The sequence below is a fragment of the Corvus hawaiiensis genome, chromosome 4 (genome assembly GCF_020740725.1).
Source record: "Corvus hawaiiensis isolate bCorHaw1 chromosome 4, bCorHaw1.pri.cur, whole genome shotgun sequence".
Taxonomy (NCBI): domain Eukaryota; kingdom Metazoa; phylum Chordata; class Aves; order Passeriformes; family Corvidae; genus Corvus; species Corvus hawaiiensis.
In genome coordinates, this window is record NC_063216.1 from 12,708,002 (window position 1) to 12,729,638 (window position 21,637).

The 21,637-nt window shown below is 40.8% G+C and overlaps 1 protein-coding gene across 2 annotated transcripts in view; it reads left to right on the plus strand.

The window, feature by feature from the left end:
- The window catches only part of FBLN1 (fibulin 1), a 78,626-nt gene that overhangs the window by 25,279 nt on the left and 31,710 nt on the right, over positions 1–21,637 (plus strand). For both annotated transcript variants that reach the window (XM_048302141.1, XM_048302140.1), the window contains exons 4-14: positions 4,093–4,264; positions 6,654–6,713; positions 9,111–9,212; positions 10,813–10,950; positions 13,112–13,249; positions 14,702–14,845; positions 15,642–15,770; positions 16,267–16,392; positions 17,250–17,369; positions 18,213–18,344; positions 18,889–19,012. In XM_048302141.1, the coding sequence (XP_048158098.1) occupies positions 4,093–4,264; positions 6,654–6,713; positions 9,111–9,212; positions 10,813–10,950; positions 13,112–13,249; positions 14,702–14,845; positions 15,642–15,770; positions 16,267–16,392; positions 17,250–17,369; positions 18,213–18,344; positions 18,889–19,012 (1,385 nt within the window). The remainder of the gene's footprint in view (positions 1–4,092; positions 4,265–6,653; positions 6,714–9,110; positions 9,213–10,812; positions 10,951–13,111; positions 13,250–14,701; positions 14,846–15,641; positions 15,771–16,266; positions 16,393–17,249; positions 17,370–18,212; positions 18,345–18,888; positions 19,013–21,637) is intronic.

The following is a 21,637-nucleotide window of genomic DNA, read 5'->3' on the forward strand; positions in this document are numbered from 1 at the left end:
TGGACAGATACCAAAAGCAGTGTTAGTACAGGATTCACACCAAAACTGACAACTTAAATCCAAACATAAGTAATAAGAGCTATTGTCAAACTACTGTAAACTTACATAATTGAGAGACCTTATTCATCTAAGGAATTTCAGGTGATTCCTAATCACACCAAAAATAAATCTTCAAATTTCTGACATGTAACTTTACTCCTTTCTGTGAGAAGGCAGTCTAGGGATCATGGGTCTTCAGGTAGGACACAGCTGTCCACTATCTATCCACACATGAGGAGCAAGACATGGCTTTGAAGCTGCATGGGTTTTTGCTAATACCAGGGGGAAAATAGTTTGATATTATTATTAGGGTGACTTAAGAAGCAGAGGCTTACAGGCAGTGAAAGGGTATAATAACAATTTGATTGTTAGGTTGTACCATCCATGAAGGCAGTGGTGGTTCTAGCAAATAAGTAAAGGGTCATCACAACTTGCTTCCAGGCAACTGGCAGCCTTTGGAAAATGGCTGCAAACACCTCAAGAACTGAATGAATATGAAGGTTAGACTGCACTCCTGACTGAAGGATCAAAGGCTTTCAGAACAGGCCAATAGCCCAGAAAATTGGTGTGGAAAAGGAAACACTGTGATTAATTATACCAAGATAGTGCTAGTGGTAGTTCCCTGCTGCTTTGTGTCTTGGAATTCCAGAGTGTGCCATGAACGTTAGTCTCCTTATCACTGCTATGCTGTTTCCTTTCTACAGTGGGAGAACTGAAAGAAAAGGTGACTTTCCAAGTTCACAGGTGAAATATGTGGAGCTGTGTCCAGGTCTACAGAGTCCTGAAAGTGCTCTTCATCAGCTTCTCCATCTTCTTTCAGTCATGAAATGCTGGCATTTAGGACTGCCAGTGTAGAAGCTGTGAGGGTCGGTAGGAAAATTCAGTAATGATAAATACCAGTTGTCATGGTTTGACACTGGCCAAATGCCAGGCACCCACGACAGCCGCTCACCCTCCCCTGCCACAGCTGGACAGAGGAGAGAAAAATTAAATGAAGGGTTCATGAGTTGAGATAAGGACTGAGAGAAAACACTCCAAGGGCAAAACAGGCTCAGGTTAGAAGTACAAAGTGAATTTATTGCTAACAAAATCAGAGGAGGATAATGAAAAGTAATATAAGCCCTTAAAACACTTCTTCTTTCCTCAACCCATCCCTCCTTCCCACGGACAGCACAGGGAGACAGGGCATGGGGGTTTGGTCAGTTCATCACCCGAGGTTTTCTTCCACTGCTCAGGGAGAGGAGTCCTTCCCCTGTGAGACTGTGGGGTCTCTCCCACGGGACACAGTTCTCCGTGAACTTCTCCAGCATGGTTCCAATCTCACAAGCAGTAGTCCCCCCACAACTGCTGTAACCTGTGTGAGTCCCTCCCACAGGCAAGCAGTCCTCCCAAAACTGCTGGGGCATGGGTCACTCTCCCACGGGGTGCAGTCCTCCAAGGACAGGCTGCTCCAGCCTGGGAGCAGGGCCCCCTCTCTCCACCAGGTCTCCCACTGGATCACAGCCTCCTCCAGGCATCCACCAGCTCTGGCATGGGCACCTCCCCCAAGGGCTGCAGGTGGATTTCTGAATCCCCCGTGGATCCCCATGGGCTGCAGGGGCACAGCTGCTTCACCATGGTCATCACCACGGCCTGCAGAGGCATCTTGGCTCTGGCGCCTGGAGCACCTCCTCCCCCTCCTTCACTGACCTTGGTGTCTCCATGTTGTTTCCCTCACATGTTCTCACCTCCTCCTCTTCTCCATCTGGAATTAAAACTGCCCCACTATCTTTGTTTTGATTTCTTCTTAAATATGTTATCACAGAGGTGTTACCACCATCTCTCATTGGCCCAGCTTTGGCCAGCAGCATGTCCATCTTCAGAGCCACCAAGGATTGACTCTGCTGGACATGGTGGAAGCTTCCAGCAGCTCCTCACAGAAGCCACCTCTACCAATACCACCACTACCAATAACTTGGCTGTGCAGAACCAACACACCAGTTAAGAAAGCACTTAACACTTTCCATGTCTGGATCATTTTGGCTGTGGTATACAAACATGAATTATTCTCGTTCTCCAGATGTTAAATCGAGATGCATTGTGCACAGTTAGAATAAATATAGGTTGGAACAAATGATTCAGGGCACACAATTATGTTAATTGAAGATATAGTGTCTTACAGACATTGCAAGATTTAGCAAGCTCTGTACTTGAAGTTTCACATCAGCTGGAGACAGGTTTTTCAAGTTGTGGTTCAACCTGAAAGAAATAAGGGACATAAGGCTATTCTACACTTCAAAAAGGGCAAGATTAATGATCACTCTTAAAAAAAAAAAAGAGAAACTCTGTAACTCCCGATTTGAACATCGTGTGACAAGATAAAGAAGTAGACTGAGTCTTCCAGCAGAAGCCAGTGAGGGTACCAGAATTATATGTCACAATTTGTCAAAACATCAGCCTATTCAATAACTTAAATAAGATTTGGTTATCCAAAATATGCAGGTTTAAGTCAAGTAATGAATCTTCAGCTCACTTTCCACTTTTGTCTTCTAATTTATGGTTGTGAAAATTGAAAATTAACAAAATTATCATCTGATTTAAGAACTTTGAGATGGATGCCTCAGGGAATTGCTTGATATGTTAGAATAAATATTGAGAAAAGTTGCAATCATCAAGGGTTTATTTCTAAAGTCATCCAAAAAAGCCAGAAAAGATGGAATTACCCCAGACATAATAGGATGAAACTGGAGCATCTGCCATTGGATGGAAGTAGTTGGAGAAACTAGTAAAAAAGTGGGTAGTAGGAACCATCTCACCAAACAAGAGAGGGAAAACATGTATTCTAGAGATTGGGACGGCATGAAAACAACATCCCAGGAGATGAGGTTAGGAGAGAGGAGTTCCAGCCCTACAGCAATCTGCAGCATGGAAAAGCTTCTGTCGTGTATTTAATGACATCATACAAAATGGAGTACTTACATATTCAGGATGCTGTTATTATCTCACCTTCATGCTGCTCTAAATTTTAAAAGTGCCTTTCAGTTCAGTACAGGGAGAGAAACATGTAATTCATTACAAGGGAAAACTTAGAATATAGGCAGGGATAGACATCTCAAAATAAGGAAAAGCATTTCATAGTTGCCTTCTTTTCAGCAGGTGTGGTGCTTAAAGCACCAAAGTATAGAAATTTAGTTGAAAGTTTAGTTATTTTATATTCCATCTCTTCTGTTTAATGGTGCAGGCTATTTTTTTCAAGCAAAATAGAGTCTGGAAGACTAACAAAGTTAATAAAAAAGCTTAAATCTGTTTTCATGTGACAGTAGCAATTGGCAGACCAGTTCCAGAGAACCAAAGACTTTTGCTCCTTTCTGGCAGCAAGGAAGAAAACTGAATAAATGAGAAGCATCCTCTCAATTTAAAATAAAGGAAGCCTCCATGGGATTAACTTGTCCTGTGCATGCTTGTGGTGTGTTCCAGGTCTGCAGTTCATCAGGTCTCAAAGACACAGATCATGTGTTACTCCTGGAAGTCACATCAGGACAGTGATGCTTTTAAGTAGTGTTTGACTATGTTTTTCAGAGCAAAATAGCTCCTCTTTATGACCTATTAACACAAACATTGGATGAGTTGTTTGTTTATTCAGGGAGGAGGTTGAATAAGCAGCTCCAGTCAGACTGAGTCCTACACTTCATTGATTGTATCCCGTTTTAATTAAACTGGACACAAATGGGAAGCAGGGGTGTGAAGAATTTCCACTTTTGGCTGGTGTTTGAATCCAGGCTGTGCAGGCAGGGAGTAATGAAATTCCATATACATGTGGGGAGTGTTGTGGTCTTCCACAGCAGCTTGCACACACCTTCACACAGACAGTGTTTCTGAGAACTGGACCCTGGCCAGATGCAGAACTCACTGAACTCCACAGCAGGTTAAGAAATTCAAGCCCAAGTATACCAGGAGTTCTTAAAGAGTTTGCAGAAAATTTTCCGTCAGTGCCAAGATGACACGACTACTGACAGCATTGAAAAAGCTTGCATTGCTTTCACTTTGTTAATATTTTCATTTTCTTTTTAACAGACATGTTGTTACTGTTGTTTGCTGGGAAAAGCTGCCCAAGTTCACGGACAGAGTTGTGAACCCAACCCGAAGATAGGATATCAGTGTGGAATTGTCTTCAGAACTTGCTGTGGGAAAGGTCAAGAAGGCATTGATCTGTCCATCAGCGATTATGCTCCTAAAAAAGAGCCAGGTATTTTATAGCAGACTTTAAAAGAGTGAGGCACAAAATGATACAGGTACAAGAAGTGTTTGCACTTTAAATTATTTATGTTAGAATTCCTCTAATTTGACATCTCATCTGAGTAATTTAATGATGCTTGTTTTGGAGCTCATTTTTTTGGCTAGTGATAGCTGAAAGGCTGTTGTTGAAATCAAGAGGCAGAAAGAGGTCGCTTACTTTCTGGTGTCAGAACTTAAATGTAAGAGAGCTTATTTTGGCAACTAATGATCTTATCTTGGAAGGTGAATATAAGCTATTAGATTTAATGGCATTTTGCCCACTGATAAATGCTTAATTAAAATGAAAATCAACAACCAATTCTTTGAATTGTGTTAAAAAGCTAGAGGGCCTTTCCCAGCTCAGCAGAATTCAAATGTTGCCATTGTGTGAGAGGCAAATGCCCACAAACCAGGGGTGTTTGAAATGCCAGGACTGTCTGGGACAACTAAAGATCTCCAGGAGTGTGTTTCTTTTGATATTACCAAAAAAGAGAGGTACCTGGATGGCAGCAGCTCCTGACGCCCTTTTCCATACCTAGTCCACAGAGGTGAAGAGGATGAATGTGTACAGACTGACCCTTATAGACCTTCATTTTTTTGGGTTTTTTTTCCCCCTTTTTCACTTAGCAGACAGATCTGAAACTGCAGACAAGTCATACTGTGTGGTGTTGCCCCCCTCATGGGCCTCCGAGCACTGAAAACATGCAATCTCGCTGGCAGATCACAAGCAATGGGTTTTGGGAGATATCATCCTAATCAATCATTTAAACACAAGCCCCATCACAAAAGCTTGCACTGGTCTGCTTGAGCCAGCATGTTATCAGACTTGTTCCAGGTCTTTCAAGCCTGGCTTGTCTCAATGTCCCCCTTATCAGGTAACATCTGGAAATCCCCTTTCAGGCAGTTTGTCTATGTGTGCTGTTGTCTCAGCAGGGGAATTGCCCCTGTCCATTGGCACTGGCTGAGGTGACTGGACTAGTATATTCCTTCTACTCAGACATCTCTACTAATAACAGAAATTTGCATACGCAATGTACCTGCATGACATGAGAAATATGTCATCTATGAGAACTGCGAGCGTGGCGTAGAGTATTTCTCTGCTTGCCCTTGTGGGCAAGTGACGCACACAGCAATCATTAATATGGTTATTGTGGCACACACCAGAGCCACTATGCGTTGCAAAGTTGGGGCTGTGTCCACTAGCAGGGCAGGACAATGTTCTCAGTTGTGAAGGGGAGATGAGGCTCCATTTTGCAAGGCAGATTTTTGGACTAGCACCTTGTGTCTGTTGTGCCATAGCAGTGCATGAAGGGCACTCTGCTGCAGGGGTAAGGCAAGCTGGTTCTCCGAATCATATAAGTGTTGTCCACAGGTTGGACTTGATAGTCTTGGAGGTGTTTTCCAACCTAATTGATTTTGTGATCTCTGGTGCTATGTCCCCAGAGGCCTGTACAAAATCCATCCAGACTTGGACAAACTGATTTCATCAGCTCTGTGTAACTGAAATGTGCTCCTATGGCTTGAGGATTCAGTGAACCAACCCAGCCTCATGCCATTGCAGAAAACATTGCTTTCACATCTACTATGCATCCCTTGCTTGTAAGTGACTGCTAGTGGAATGGGCTCATGGACATTCACTGAAACGAGCCTAAGTTTCCTAGTAAGCAGAGTATTTTGGGATTGTGTTTTTGCACACTACCAACCCACCTTTGCCCCTGTGTTCAAAGTGGCAGGATTGGAGGAAGACCGTTAGCTGGTTCTTTGGGGAAGCAGTGGGTTCAGGATGTGTTTGGTCCTTTTATGTCCTCATGTGGTGAGAATGGACTCTTGGGATACTCCTGCCACATGCATGTATCACAGATCAAAACTCTCCAATGTATATATTTGAAAGAATACCATAAGTATGTGCCCAAAAATTTAGGTGTGGAGTTCCTTTTGAAATGAAACCTAAAGAAGTAACTGAGGTTAATCTGATTTTCATTAAATCTCTGAGTACCCCAAGCTACTATAAAGTCAGTGGAAGCCAAGCATGCCTCAACAACATGCCTTATGAAAATGAGGTTAAGCTCTGGTTAAAAGTCTGACATCATGAACCTGCATTTGAAAATCTCAGTCCACATGTAGTCTATGATCACAGTGTGACTTTCATATTGAATCAGTCAGATGGAAAATGCCCCATGGCCATGAGCATTTGAATGTCAAATTTAAGTAAGAAATAGCTGTAAAATATGTAAATAATGCTTTTTAATTTTGTCCTGGTTTGTCCAAAACCCTCGTGTGAGTTCTATCCTAAGCACTGAGTGTTTTACAATGAGAAGAAAAGTGCTTTCTTCTCTAATTCCTATCTCTCCTCTTTTTAGTTGAAATTTCAAAGGAGGAACTAGACCAAGAAGATCCTTATCTGCATGATGGCTGCAGAGGTAAGTCAGGTGACTAGTCCTGCTAGCCAGCTCTTTCGTGATTGTTTCAATAAAGTGAAGCCAAATTAGATCTAGAGATTAGCCAGAGTCTTTTGCTAGGATAGTTATGGGTAAAAAAAAACATAGAGGAAGAGCCTTTCCAAGGAGTAATGGGCCATTATGTGATGCCTAAATAGTTCCTAAATACAAGGGAGGCATTGTCTCTCACAGTGGAGGCCATCTTACCCAGCTGAAGCTGAGACAATACATTTAACTTCTACTTAACTTCTAGTGGGAATACCTCAGAAGTGTCATCCTTGAACCTGTGGAGTACTTTGGATTCTTCAGAATATGATGATCCTATATTAAATATGTGCATCTTTTAATCTTTTCTTGGGGTGATCAGGGTGTTTGAATATGAAATTAAACTTGTTTCTGTTTGAGATTCATCACCTGAAAAAATGGAAGACAAAAGTGGCTATTGTCCTGATTAGTCATGCTGCTCTGCCTCCTTGGAAACGTGTGTTTGGAATATTGCTCTGCTAAGTATTCTGATTTATTGCTTGCCACGTGATTTACATATCTATAAACCTAAACCAGCAGTGATTCATTCTTTTCTGCCAGCATTTTGGAACTCAGAAATGTATTTAGGATATAAACAATTTAATAGTCTTATATTCCAGTTGAAAAGTTATTTACTGTTCTCCGTGTTCTACAGCTGTTACGCTCTGGAGAGAATGGGAATATCTACCAGGTCATTAGTGAACCAGAGTCAACAGTGCCTCTCCTCCTTGTCTCCAGTTGCTAATTACAAGAGATTGTAGGTTAAGGGGGTTCTGGGGTCCAGTCGGGACAGCCGGACGTAGACGGTGACGGATGGAGACGAGAGATCTCTATAGGCAGGTCTTGGGACACAGTCGGTTTATTGTAAAGGGCGTGGATATTGGGGCACTGCTCAGAGCTGGTAGACTCAGCTCTGAGCAGGCCCAAGAGAGCAAGAGAGTGAACGGGTGAGAGAGAGAGTGTAAGAGCAAGAGTAAGAGCAAGAGTAGAAGTGGAAGAGAGGAATGGAAGTGAGAAAGTCTGAAGTCCTGGTTACAATACAATAAATCATCTTCTGCACTGAATATTCTAATTGTCACTAACCAATCTAATACAAGATACAAATCCTATAGCATTTACATACAGCCTATAAGAGTTCTTATATTACCATAGAGTGTTACATCTTAACTTCTAAAAACTACTCTTTGGACCCCTTCTGCTGAGCTAGTAGGGTCTGCTCTGACCCTTGGACCTGTTTGCAAGCAGAGGGTATTGTTCCATCAAGAGGGGATTACTTCAGTCGGCCATACCATTGTTTTCTAGTTGTTCAGTAACTAAGACCTGGTATTTCAAAAGTGGCTTTCATTTCGATGTTGCCTGTAATTTTCATATTCCCAAAATCTTTTGTCAGGCAGTCATATTTACAAGTCTTTCCTGTTTCATCTTCCCCAACAAGAGATGACATAGAAATACGTGTTACGTATTTTCCTAGCATTATTTCTTCATGTAATCAGTTGTTGTATTTCTCAGTTAATCAGCTGCCTGCAGGAGGTGGATTGGTATTGCGAGCTGCAAATTAGTGGTTCTGTCTACAGTGTATTTTCTGATAAACTTGGCATGCCAAAAGTACTTGTAATTTTCTGAACTTTACCAGGGGAAACTTAAATTTCCTAGACAGCGGAACTTCCAGCAATTTGCTTTGGAGAATCTTCATTTTACATGGGGAAATTCTGTTCTTCTAGCAACTCCACTACAGATTTTACTGCTAGGATGGAGCTCACAGTATTAGCAGAGATTCAGAGAGCAGAGGCTGTTGACCTCAACCACAAAACTATGGTTTCACCTAATTTTCAGTGGTGCATTAATGCCCCTGTCCTCGTCAGAAATTGTTGTACTTAAAAAACTATTTTATAAAGTACTTACAGTGTATTATAGCTGCAATTGCTCACATGGATTGTGCCTATCTCAGACCTTTTGTTTAATGCCTCTCCAGCCATTCCAAAAAACAGAGATGGGTTCTGTTTGTACTAAGAATATCTGCAGCCTTAAAACAAATATTTGTTGTTGGAAGTATATAACATTTTCTCTATTTTTAGAATATGAAATATTTTTAATATTAATTTCTATTGTAACAAGATCAGAAAAAGTTTTCTTAATGATGAGCCAAATTTTGTGTAAATTCTCTGTAGTATTTTCTTTCTATCAGAACAACCCTTCTTGTATTATTTTAGAGCCTTCTGTGCTTAGCCCTTTCTTTCTTCTGTATATGTGTATTAACTTCTTTTCTAAATAAATCAGGTATCCTGTTAATTAATGGTATGTTTCAGTTCCTATGAAGAGCCTCTTAATTACATGACTTTTTAACATATCCATTAGGTGGTGGTCCCTGCTCTCAGCAGTGCAGAGACACAGGATCCAGTTACGTCTGTTCCTGCTTTGTTGGTTATCAGCTTCAACCAGATGGTATCACCTGTGAAGGTAAAAGAAATAAAGCCATTGTCTCGATTATCAACATTCTTGTTTTAAAAGAGCAAGGATAGATACAAAAATACCCAGAGAGAAGAGATCAGAATATGCTTATGTCAGCTGGGGAAAGAGGTGAAGTCATAAAAAGTTGATTTGAATGGAGTGTTGAAATGAGAATTGTGGGAAGATGAAGTTAAGAAAGGGTCAGTGGAAAAGGTGGAGAATTTAGAATGGAGAAGAGGCAGAGTTTGAATTTGTTGTGAATAAAACCAAAATAAAATACCTATTCTCTCTCGTAATAGTAGATTGTAATTGATAAGGCAGATGAAATAAATAGAGTAGGATTCTTTAGCTTGTTAAGGACACAACTGACAGAATGGATGAATGTTCTGGATTCCATGAGTAGCATGGGAATTGTCAAGGAAGGATTTTTAGTTTCTCCCAGAAGAAGAACTGGTTCTTCCCCCAGAGGGTGCTGGGGCACTGAACAGGCTCCCCAGGGAATGGTCACGGCCCCAAGGCTGCCAGAGCTCTAGGAGTGTTTGGACAATGCTCTCAGCCACAGGGTGGGATTGTTGGGGTGTGTGTGCAGGGCCAGGAACTGGACTCGGTGATCCTTGTGGGTGTCTTCCAACTCAGCATATTCTACTCTGTGACATCAAATGAAGCACACTGGGATGGAGGTCCCATTTGACTTCAGGCACGTGCAATGTGACATTTGGCTCTGAGCTGGTGAGCCCAGGCTCCTTGTTGCTGAGTTATATGAGCCCTATGGCACAGTCCACCTTGGCCATCCTGCATAGTAGTTCAAGGATGACAAGCGTTCCTGATGAAGAGTGCCTTTTTCTCTCAGTGACTGAAAATGGAGTCTAAGTAGCTCAGATACAAACTTCAGAATATAAAATAAATATTGATGTTTGGTCAGATTAACATTAACCTAGTTGAACATATAAAAAGGAAGAGCTTTTACATTTAATACACATGGATGTCAGATTTTCTTATGCATTCAAATTTAAAATGAAGAAAAATCACAAAGGAAATGTCTATCAGTAGCTGTAAAGTAGAAAGTCACAGCTTGGCTCAGAGAATCCCTCAACCATATGTTGGTGGGATACAGAGCAAGGCGAGGATTTCTGAAAGTTTGCCTCATTCATACAGTCACTATAATCCAACCATGAAATCACTGACATTGGAAAAGACACTTAAGAGCATCAAGTCCAACACAAATCAAACACTGCCAACTCCACCAGCAGACCATGTCTACACATCCTAGCTGTAACAACCTTAGATGTGTCCGGAGACATCATCTACTACTAGACTATCAGATGATGTTGTCTCTTTGCTCTCACTCAGTTACCCTTCCTCCTCTAAAGTACAGGGAAGTCCTGGTACCAACAGGGTCCAAATGTCTTTGCTGGCTCACACCCTGGCAACAGTTGTGTAGTGGGGTGTAAGCGTGAGGCCAAATCCACATTTTTGTATTCTGATGCTCAGAGGAATACCTGGTTGGAGGTGTGCCCACAGCTAGCCTTTGACCTTGTCTCTTTCCAGGGACTTCATGCTTCTTATTTACTCTCTCTTATTTCTTTTAAAATAATTTTGCATATTGTAGATATTAATGAATGTATCACTGGGACACACAACTGTGGGATTGGACAAACCTGTGTCAATACATTAGGATCCTTCCGCTGTCAGCGGGACACAAGCTGCGGAACTGGTTATGAACTAACAGATGACAGTCGTTGCAAAGGTATGTCCTGTGCAGAGAAACTAGAATCTTTCAGGCTTAAGTTCAAAACTAAGCACATTATTATGTCGTGCTTCTTTGCTTTTGGTAAATACTCGTGTAACTGAGACACGTGCACTTCAAGAACAGCAGTTCTTCCACCTGCGACGTTGCAGATAACCAGTTCAGGCAGCTGGGGGCTGCTGCAAAGACTTCCAGGAGAGATATTTTACACTGGCAGTTTTTGTTGCATGTTAGAAGCTGGTTTGGGGACTAAAACAGGTGATTATGAAGGTCCAGCACTCACACTATACACAACTTCCTGGAGATTATTTCTGGCTAGCTCCAGTCTGTTCTGAGGAATTCATTGCTCATTAATGAGTGGAGTGCCTGAGTCCTGCTCTTGGAGGTTTAGATGTGCCTGAATAAATCAAGGTTGCACATTCTGAAGTGTGAAACAAAGTGTGGCAAGTGGAGCCAGCAGGTGATTCAGTTTGAAAATGTGAAGGTAGATGCATCTTTAGAAAAAGAAAGTAAGCTTTTATCCTTAGGAGGTTTAATTTGTTACAAAGGGATTAATTTCTTAATCACAGCATTCCTAGGGATTTAAAAATGTAAAGAGGCTAAAAGCACTGTTCTTGACTAGCTGTGTTTGAACACAAGGGCAACAGTCTTTCTTACTAAAAAAATTACTTATTTCAAGTTGCATCTAGCTTAAAGAATGCTGTTATGTGCATCCATAACTTCACCTGACATGCTGTCTTTACAGAGATATAAATTATCAGCAAACTCCAGTTGATGTGGAATTGGTTTTCACTATGAGAAAGTCTATTATCCCCAAGCTTGGAATGGTTTATAAATAAACTAATTTCATCCCACTAAGTAAATTAACTCAACCAAAATTTTAGGCAAGGTTTTACTGTAGGAACTGATCAGTGATGAATAATAAATAGATTGGATAAATAGGCTGATTAATGACATCCAATGCAAAACTTGCAGAACATCAGGCAATGTTTTTGAAAGTATCATGGTGTAACTGTGATCCCTTTGAAATAACACTTCTGTTGGTTTGAATGATATCAGATTTAGGCCAACAAATAGCTTACTGGCAAGTATTAACACCTTTCTCTGTTGAAAAAAAAGGAGTACAGTTAGTAAATTATGCATGCCACTAATTTTAGAAAGTTCTTACCTGGGTAAGGTATGTTAATAATGTTAATTATTAATATTATGTTAATAGTGATAAAAATAGAAGATTCATAATCTTCATGTATGGTTTTTAAATGCCAAGTAACATGACTGAGTTGTGCTACATGTAGAACCCTGCTAAACCCAGTTCAGTATTAACCCAACTAAAACTTCAAATGGTCTCCACAGTCAGTTTTTAAGTCCCACAGAGCTCTAGGGCTACTGTTGTATCAACTGCATCAATGAGAAAGCTGAGGTATTCTATTGCTAGAGAGTTTCTGTATTTTGATAACTTTAGGAGATTTCATCCCAGTGCCAGGCAGCAAATATTAAATTTTAGTTGCTTTTATGTGGACAGGACTGCATTCGTGTGTGAAGCCTCATTTGCTGTTGTCTCCTTTATCTGCTTTACCTGAACAATAATTTATTCACAAATATTTATTGTCTATTCTGAACTGGAGTAGAATATTAAAGTAATCAGAAGTCATATTTATGTGCATTTTAAAGCATGATAATTCAGGGATATTGCAAGCCTTTATGGATGGGAATCAAGGCCAATTAATTCATTTATGAAAGAAATTAACAATACCTGCATTGGATCTAAAGTTAAAATTAAAATTGCACTTGGATAATTAAATCTTCCTGACTTCAAAGCTAAGCACACTGCTGAATCAAGGCTTGAGCAGTGCTGAATGTGATGCTTTAGATACTCTGTAATGGTTTTGAATCATTTAATAGTGAAAATTAAACTTGTAAAGCATAATACACACAGACACACCCCTATATATAATATTAATAATGAAATAGTAAAAAAATCTTAACCTACCTGGTTTTACCGAGATCTTTTTTGAAGTAGTAAGTCAGACTGATCCTGGATCACAGAATTCCAGGAAGGTATGCTGAGGATTAACAATGATTTAACCTATGTCTTATGTTTTAAATGTAATGAAAAAAATTGTTGAATTCCTGCTAACAATTTTTTTTTGTGATGTACCAGATATTGACGAATGTGAGACTGGTACTCATAACTGCCCCCCCGATTTTATCTGTCAGAATACTCCAGGATCTTTCCGTTGCCGACCCAAGCTACAGTGCATGAGTGGGTTTATACAAGATGCACTAGGCAACTGTATTGGTAAGGCATGTTCTTATCTTGGGGAATACTCAAGTGTTGCCTGGGAGATAAATGGTAGTTTCACTGGTTGGGTTCTGAGTTGCTCAAGCCGTTCTTCATCTGTGTATGGATTGCTCTTTCCTTGGTCCCATGGGTAAGAGTGACAGAGGAAAGCCATTTAAATAAAAGACTTAAGTACTCAATAGCCATTTTTAATGAGATTAGGTTACCTAAGGTGCTTAGCTGCTTAAGTCTTTGGGTGTTTTATCTGAAACAAAATTTGTAAAATAATAATGATAAATTTTACCTAACTCTATCCAAAAGGTTTTAGCCAAAGCTTTGTGTAGAAAGGTGTAATTATGGCCTCCTCTGCAACACGCTTTCATATTAGTCTGCTTGGTTTTACAGGCATGTAGGTCTTTCCAGACCTGTCCCACGTTACAGGCCATCAAGAATCTTACTGTGTATGGGGCAGTTATAACAGACCGTGAAGAAGAGTTTTACTTTAAAGACTGATGACAATCTTGTCAGGCCAATGCTTTGTTTCCCCCAAACCAGAATTATAACCTTCATATAAGTACATTAGAATTACTGGTTTCCAGCAGACTCTATATGGATTTGTCTAATGTGACCCACAAATCTATCAGTTATTCCCTTGAGTGTTATTTTCAAGTCTCAACTCCACTTTTAATCCTTCCATTGGCATAGGAAGTGTTGGACTTGTGGAACTGGCCGAACAGCAGCAGCTGCCAAGTTGCACTCATTATCAGCCCCTTTTTCTCCTGATCATATCATACCCTGTAGTGCTGAAATCTGACACTGGAAACAGACTGAAAACAAAATTGCAGCCTTTAAAATGAGGGGGGGCAGTGCCTGTGCACAGCAAGCCCTTTGAAGACACATGTCTGCCATAGGTAGCACCAGGTCCATGGCAGCTTGTGGTTAGCTTTCCATCATGGACATCAGTAAAGCCACATCAATTTGCAGCAGCAATAGTTATGGCCCGTAAAATGCGTTTGCTCAAAATATTTACCAAAGCAATTTCACAGCCTATTTTACACATTGGCAATCAAATGCTTTCCTATGTGGAGTTGAGGGGATTTTGTTGTTGGATTTGTGACTGATCATCATATACAAGCTAAGACCTAAATCAGAACCAACAGACTGAAGCAGAACTGGTTGAGATGGTGAACTGAATTGTTGATTAGCTCTTTGTGTGTTCAGGGGAGACTTTTAAAGGCTTTGAAACAAATACCAGTTCTATACCAAATTTCCACAGCTTTTCAGTGGGATCTATGGCTTTTATACCTCCACAGTCTTCACACTGGAAGCATTTTATCAGAGAAGCTAAATGTCATGAATAGTTGTACTCTCCCACGGGCAGAACTTTTCTCTGAAGGGTTACATAATGAGAGCATCTTACCTTAAACCTCTTGAGACTGGAAACAGTTACACTGATTTCTGCTATTGTAGATATCAATGAGTGCCTGAGTACCAACATGCCGTGCCCAGCTGGACAGATCTGTATTAACACTGATGGCTCCTTTACCTGCCAGCGAATCTCACCCAGCTGTGGCCGAGGTTACCATCTCAATGAAGATGGAACAAGATGCGTAGGTGAGTGACAGTTGGGAAGAAAAAGCAGTTTTAAGAAAATAACTCACATATATAATTAATGTTTACCAGTTTCTTGCACTTTGCCCAGGTTTTTCTCATTCCCACAGTCAATTCTTGATCCTGTTCTTTCCCTCATGGCAGTCCCAGCAAGTGAAGAATGACAAGCATCCACCCTCTGTCCTTCATATAACTCATGAAACCCTATATTTTGAGGAGTAATGATTATCAGCTGCCATAAATGGCATTGGCTGTGATTGTGTCAATGGAATAATGCTGTCCCAAATCTCCTTAGTACAGAGAGATGACACAAGGTCAACTTAATGCCCCACAGAAGCCATTCAAGTAACACTGAAAGACATAGATGCCTTTGGGTGGCTTTTAACTGAGGTGCTTTTGCAAAGAGAGGCATTTTTGTATGTGTTTTCAATATCTGTGACTTACCAAAGCATTTCTGATGACTCTGGATCTCAGACATCTTATACTAGATGTAGATCTGATCCACAAATAATGCATAATGAAGCAATTTTGCACCTGAATTCCTCCAGAGATTGCCTGATTACTTCATTGCTTTCCTCCCAAGTCCATCAACATTAAGGACACCTTAGAGCTAACCTGCTTTGGTATAACTAGTTTGGATTTGTGACTCTGATCTTGTAAAAGCTGAGAGCATGGTAACGTCTCGTTTTCTGTTTCAAAACAGTTTATAACCACCAGGGGACAAAGAAATATGCTAACATGTTGCTCTTCTCTCAATTTGCATAGTCAGAAGTGTACTTAAAATCACTTTTTATTTTAGATGTGGATGAGTGCTCATCCCCTAACCAGCCCTGTGGAGAAGGACACATTTGTATCAATGCCCCAGGCAATTACCGCTGTGAGTGCAAAGCTGGCTATAATTTCGATGTCATCAGTAGGACGTGTATTGGTAAGTTGGACCTATCAACCTAAATATGTGCCGCCATGGCACTTACAAAATGATCCCGTGTAAAGAACGTTACTGCTCTCTGCATACCCTCTGTCATCAGAATGTAAAATTGACTGCTGTATTACTTGGATGAATCTAAAATCATATTAAAGAACTGCTGATACTTCAAAGGAAGCTGTATTAGTATTGTCAGTGTGTTATCTGCTATCCTGTTAAAAGGTAAGGTTGTGAGAGTGTAATTGTTTTCTGTGATATTTTTATAAGCACCTACAGCAAAAGATTCCTTTGGAAGATCAAAGCAACTTTCTTCTGTGTAGATCTAATCCAACTGTACTCTGGAGTGCTTCTAAATGAGCATTTTGAGGACTTCTTCTCTCTCTAGTACGAAATTTAAATCTGGAAAATAACAATCAAACTTTTATAACCACATTCTTGTCCAGACTGGTACCACAGTTAGCCAGCCAATCCACAGACCTCTCTGTGTTTGTCATTGCAGATATCAATGAATGCAGACGCTACCCAGGCCGTCTATGTGCTCACAAGTGTGAGAATACTCCTGGTTCCTACTACTGCACTTGTACCATGGGATTCAAACTTTCAGCTGATGGTAGATCATGTGAAGGTACAGCTCTCAGTGCTTTGGTTACAGAATGTGAGAAACTCATGAATGTGAGAGCTCATTGCTCTTTGAGCTGTTTTTTATTCTAGGTTGCAAGACTGCACTGGAATGTCATGAGAAATCATCACAGTGCAGTCTCTTTGATTACATGAATGCTGCTGTGCTTAGCTGAGGCCGCTATAGCCCACAGCTTGAATATATTGCCCTTAGACTGGGTCATTTGACAGGGCAAGGGGACGCAGCCTCAAGCTACACCAGGGAAGGTTCAGGTTGGACATCAGGAGGAATTTCTTCACTGAAAGGGTGGTCAGGCATTGGAAGGGGCTGCCCAGGGAGGTGGTGGAGTCCCCATCCCTGGAGGTGTCCAAGGAATGCCTGGACAATGGCACTCAGTGCTCTGGTCTGGGTGACAAGGTGGGGCTTGGTCACAGGTTGGACTCAATGGTCTTGGAGGTATTTTCCAACATGAATGGTTCTGTGATTCTGTGATGCAGAGGTGTATGGGTCTACATTTCCTGCACTTTGAAGGGTCATTCAACTCAATCAGATTCAAAACCTTCAAAACCAACTTTGCGGATATCCAAACACAAAAATGTATGTGTTGGCCTAAAAATTCCCTCCTAGTCTCACACCTTGAAGTACAGTAGGAAATTCTAGCACAGTGCAAATTAACCTATACTGCCAGACCCTGTTAAGAGTAACACTCTCAGAGCCCCCTGTTTCCAGGTTACTCAGTGATATGTGTGCCATCCTTTTTTAATTTAAAAAAATTACATTCCAAAGTTTTGTCATATGACAGTATTAGGAGTGATGAATATAGCAAGAAATTTGGGGTTCAGGTGTATAACTTTGCATTTCAGATTTGAATGAGTGTGAGAGCAACCCCTGTAGTCAAGAGTGTGCCAATGTGTATGGCTCTTACCAGTGCTATTGCCGCCGCGGATTCCAGCTCAGTGACATCGATGGCATTTCATGTGAAGGTGAGCTCTGTAGTGTTGCAGAGAGAGTGGGTGGGCATTTCTTATTGTCACTGCAACAAACATGAGCAATTCCATGTAATTTTTTCGTTTTAACATTTGAGTCTCTTTGGTATTTTCTTGTGAAACTCTATTTAATGAAGGTCTCCCACCCATATCTTTTTCTAGAAGTATCTCTCTGCATGCATGGTGTCAGTTTTGCTGTTTACACTGAATTGTAGCTTGGCATACTTTCATTACTTGACAGAAATTTGTTTTTTCACTGAGGAATTACCAGAATTTCTAGTCTTCAGCGAGTGGAGATTTGAGCATATTTATATGCTACATATATAATATATGATATTACTAGGTAGTATTTAATGCATCCTCTTTTGTGGCTGGTTCTGAACTAATGTGTTCTCAAATACCAGGAGGATGTGGGTGTGACCTTGTGGACCAGATCCTGAATTTGAACTTAGGTCTCCAGGACTTACTAGACAGTGAGGCCTTGGGCAGAACACCTAATTTTGATTTCCTTTTTGTAAAAACAAGGTTAAAACTATTCATCTCCCTCCCTTTTATAAAGCAGTAAAACACATGTCACTGTAAAGTACTTGCTCTTGTCCATTACATTGTCTCTTGGGCTCTCATGTATCTTTTCATTTTCTTCAGAGTTCCATTTACTCCTGAAAATCTTTGCTATTTAGATGTCGTTGGCTAAAGCCACACCTATCTGGTGATCTTCTTCATTGCCCAGAAATTAGAATCATCAAATTGTGTTTGAAGCTCATAGCAGGAGCACAGTACATGTGCACTGGGTTGAATGTCATGAACACATAGTAAATTCGTGGTGTTTTTTTCTTGCAGATATTGATGAATGTGCTTTGCCTACTGGAGGACATATCTGTTCCTTTCGATGTATTAATATTCCTGGGAGCTTTCAATGTACTTGTCCCTCCACTGGGTACAGGCTGGCACCTAATGCACGCAATTGCCAAGGTGAGTTCAGTAACTGCAGGGAGACCTCACTTGTTTGTGGACTTCTGACAAGTTCTAGCAGTTTTTGTATTTAAAAAACGCCTTTCCTACGACATTATAGGTAAAGCAGTAGACCTCAGCCAGATATCTGAAGAAACCAGTCTTTTATAATAAATATACAGGAAATTTCCATTATAAAGTAATTCAGTAGAGAATACTTTTAAAAACATTATCAAATATAAAAAATTCTTATGATGAAAATTCCAATGGTGAAATGCTATGAGTTAGTTTAGCCATTAAAAGGAAATATCCTACTGTAAACATGCCAGTAAATATTGAGGTCATGTCCACTTAGTGGCACTGCTGCTCTTCCTTTTCTTCTTCTTGCCAGTTGGTTGGGTTAAGGTTCTTCTTTTTTGTTCTTCTGCCCTGCCCTTGCAATCCTGTAGTAATGTTTAATTGCACCCCATGTTCTGTAGTATCTAATAGGATACTGTCATTGTCTGGCACCTGCAAGTAGAGGAAAAGCATGTGTTTAATCCACTCCCCTGTTTCCATTTGGCAGATATCGATGAGTGTGTTGCAGAAAGCCACAACTGCTCTTTCAATGAGACCTGCTTTAACATCCAGGGTGGCTTTCGCTGCCTGTCTTTGGAATGTCCGGAGAATTACCGCAAGTCAGGAGATACGTAAGTACCTTCTTTTTCAAGGTCAGGCAGTTTTTTGGTGACAGGATCTCCTTATGTCATGCCACTGCTGACTGAACACAGAGCAGTTTCTAGCAAATGTATTCTGTTGGCAGGCCTACCCTATGTTTTTCACACACAGATCTGGTGTCTTTCTCATGCTCCTCTTTCTAAGAAAAAAATGCTCCCTTAAAAAGTGCCATATGTGAGAGGTTTGCACCATAATGTTCCCCAGAGCCATGAGCAGATACTCTCTGTCTGGCTTCCTTGCAGGCAGCCTGATAGGAGGGCTACATTCAGCTTTGAAATCCCTGGCTTTTATTTCAGAATCACACATAGTCTTTCCTTACTTTCACACTTCAGCCAAAGGGTTCTTTTTAGCTCCCTCTCTGAATTCTCATCTGTGCTGTTGCAAAGCATTGCAAGAATGTCTTATATTTAGTACCATATAATTGAATCATAGAATATTAAGGGGTTATAATGGACCTTAAAAATCATCTAGTCCCAACCCTCTCTGCCATGTGCAGGAACATGTCCCACTAGACCAGCTTGCTCAAGGCGATATCCAACCTGGCCTTGAGCACTGCCAGGCTGGGGCATCCACCTCCCTGGACAACCTGTTCCAGTGTCCTCACCACCCTCACAGTAAAAAATTTCTACAAATTATCTTATGTAAATCTCCCCTCTTTCAATTTGTACCCAATTTTCACCTGTATTAGAAAACCTGGGAGCCCTAGCAGGGGTGATATGTTAGCTGCAGCTCATAATTGTGTCACTAACCTAGCTCAGAGACAGTGTGCATTCTGGTGTAGAAAATAGGAGACAGCTCTGGGAGGAGGGGCAACTGGCAGCTCTTTTATACCCATCAAATGGTGTCAGCAGAGTGGAGAAGTTGCAAACTCTCAGTTGGGTAGCTGAGTTTATGGCTAATGAAGGTGATGCTTTGCCTCCTGCCTGTGGCTTTCCGGCCACCCTGTACTCCAGCAATTCTTCCAAAGGCTGCTTCATGGTCCCCTCATGTGCCCTGTACTCAGGTAAATGTGTTCCACCAGCCAGGGAGGAAAGCTGACAAATCACATTTGATATCAGCCCACTCTTGCTTTTCCCAGTCAGCGTTGGTATGGCCACCATCTGTTAGACAGAACTGAGTACTCTGTGCCTCCTCTGTAGAATGAAGCTAATGCTGATCTCCATCTCAGGGATTTTGTGGGGATTAGTTATTTTGCATTTAAGCCTTAGTCTTTGAAATGCCGTATAAGTGGCACAGCAGATGTATTTGATCAGAATGCTGGAGAGGAAGTTCATGGTGTAAACCCAGCTATTTATAAAATACGCTTGTGTTCTGGGAAGGGCAATAGGAATTAAATTTTAAATTATATTTGTCACATCAATGACCAAGCAGTGCCTCATGATGGAGATGTTCTCTTTATTTGTAATACTGCGGGTTCATTTGTTTTCTAATTTTAAAAAATGTGTAATGTGCAATGGGCCACTAGGCAGAATCAGCAGATTTCTACTTTTATGGACATTCCTGCGTTGCAGAGTTCAATTTATAAAATACACATCGTACACACATTCCATTTGTTCTTCTTTCTTATCTGTATTTGACTTTAATGGCTATTTGAGCTATATGGGATCTTTTGGGAAAGCAGTAGAATGTTTGAATTGTTTTTCTGTGTCTGGGTTGTTGGGCTCTGTAATGGCTGTCTCAGCCTACGTCAGACCTACTCATAGGGCGAGATCCTTCTGATGTGCTTGGGCTATAATTAGGCTATGAGTCAGACACAAATCCTGCAGCTGCTCAGTGAAATGCTAATTATTTAAATTCCTTGAGTTATTATCTCATTGGATATATTAGGTTTTCTCCTCTCAACAGCTACAGATAGTTACTAAATGTATTGTTGAAAACATGTTTGCATAAAGCAAAGAGAATGTGAGTTCATTATTACCATTGACAAAGTCCAGTGGGTTCCAGAGGCTCTCTCATACTTAGCCAGGATATGAATGTTGTACCAAAGTGCCGGAATCAGGATTTATGGGTGGGATTACCTGGCACTCACTGGGGAGCAATTTCATAAGACAGCTCTTTAGCACCCTTTTTATATCCAAACTACTTTGCATCTTCTTGACTGATTTAGTTTTGCATATATACCCCAGCAGGGCTGATAGCCAGCATATCTTTGTTACATTCTGTGTGATAAGGACCTTAAATTGCTTTTTCACACAGGCTCTAAAATCAAAGTAGTTGGCTTCTTATAACATCACATCTAGTAGAGATACCATTTTTTCTCTCCTTTTTATTCAAAACACATTCCAGTTTTACCAACTTGGCACATAGTAAGAAAGACAATGTATTTTTCCATTCCCCTCAAGTTGCCACCTCAGGAATTTTTTTTACCCTGTTCCCCATTGTTTTCTTTGGAATAGCTATGATTTAATAAGCCTTAGTCCTGTAAATCCAAGTTTCTTTATTCTTATTTTTCCTTAAAATCCTTATGTACAGGCAACAGCACACAGTGATCCAGAAGCTTCTTTACCCAATACCTTTAAAGCAGAGGTTTTTGCGTGGTGGCTGTTGCAGTGGTGATTGCCATCAGGTAAATTAATTGCAGTATCGTCCCAGGCTAT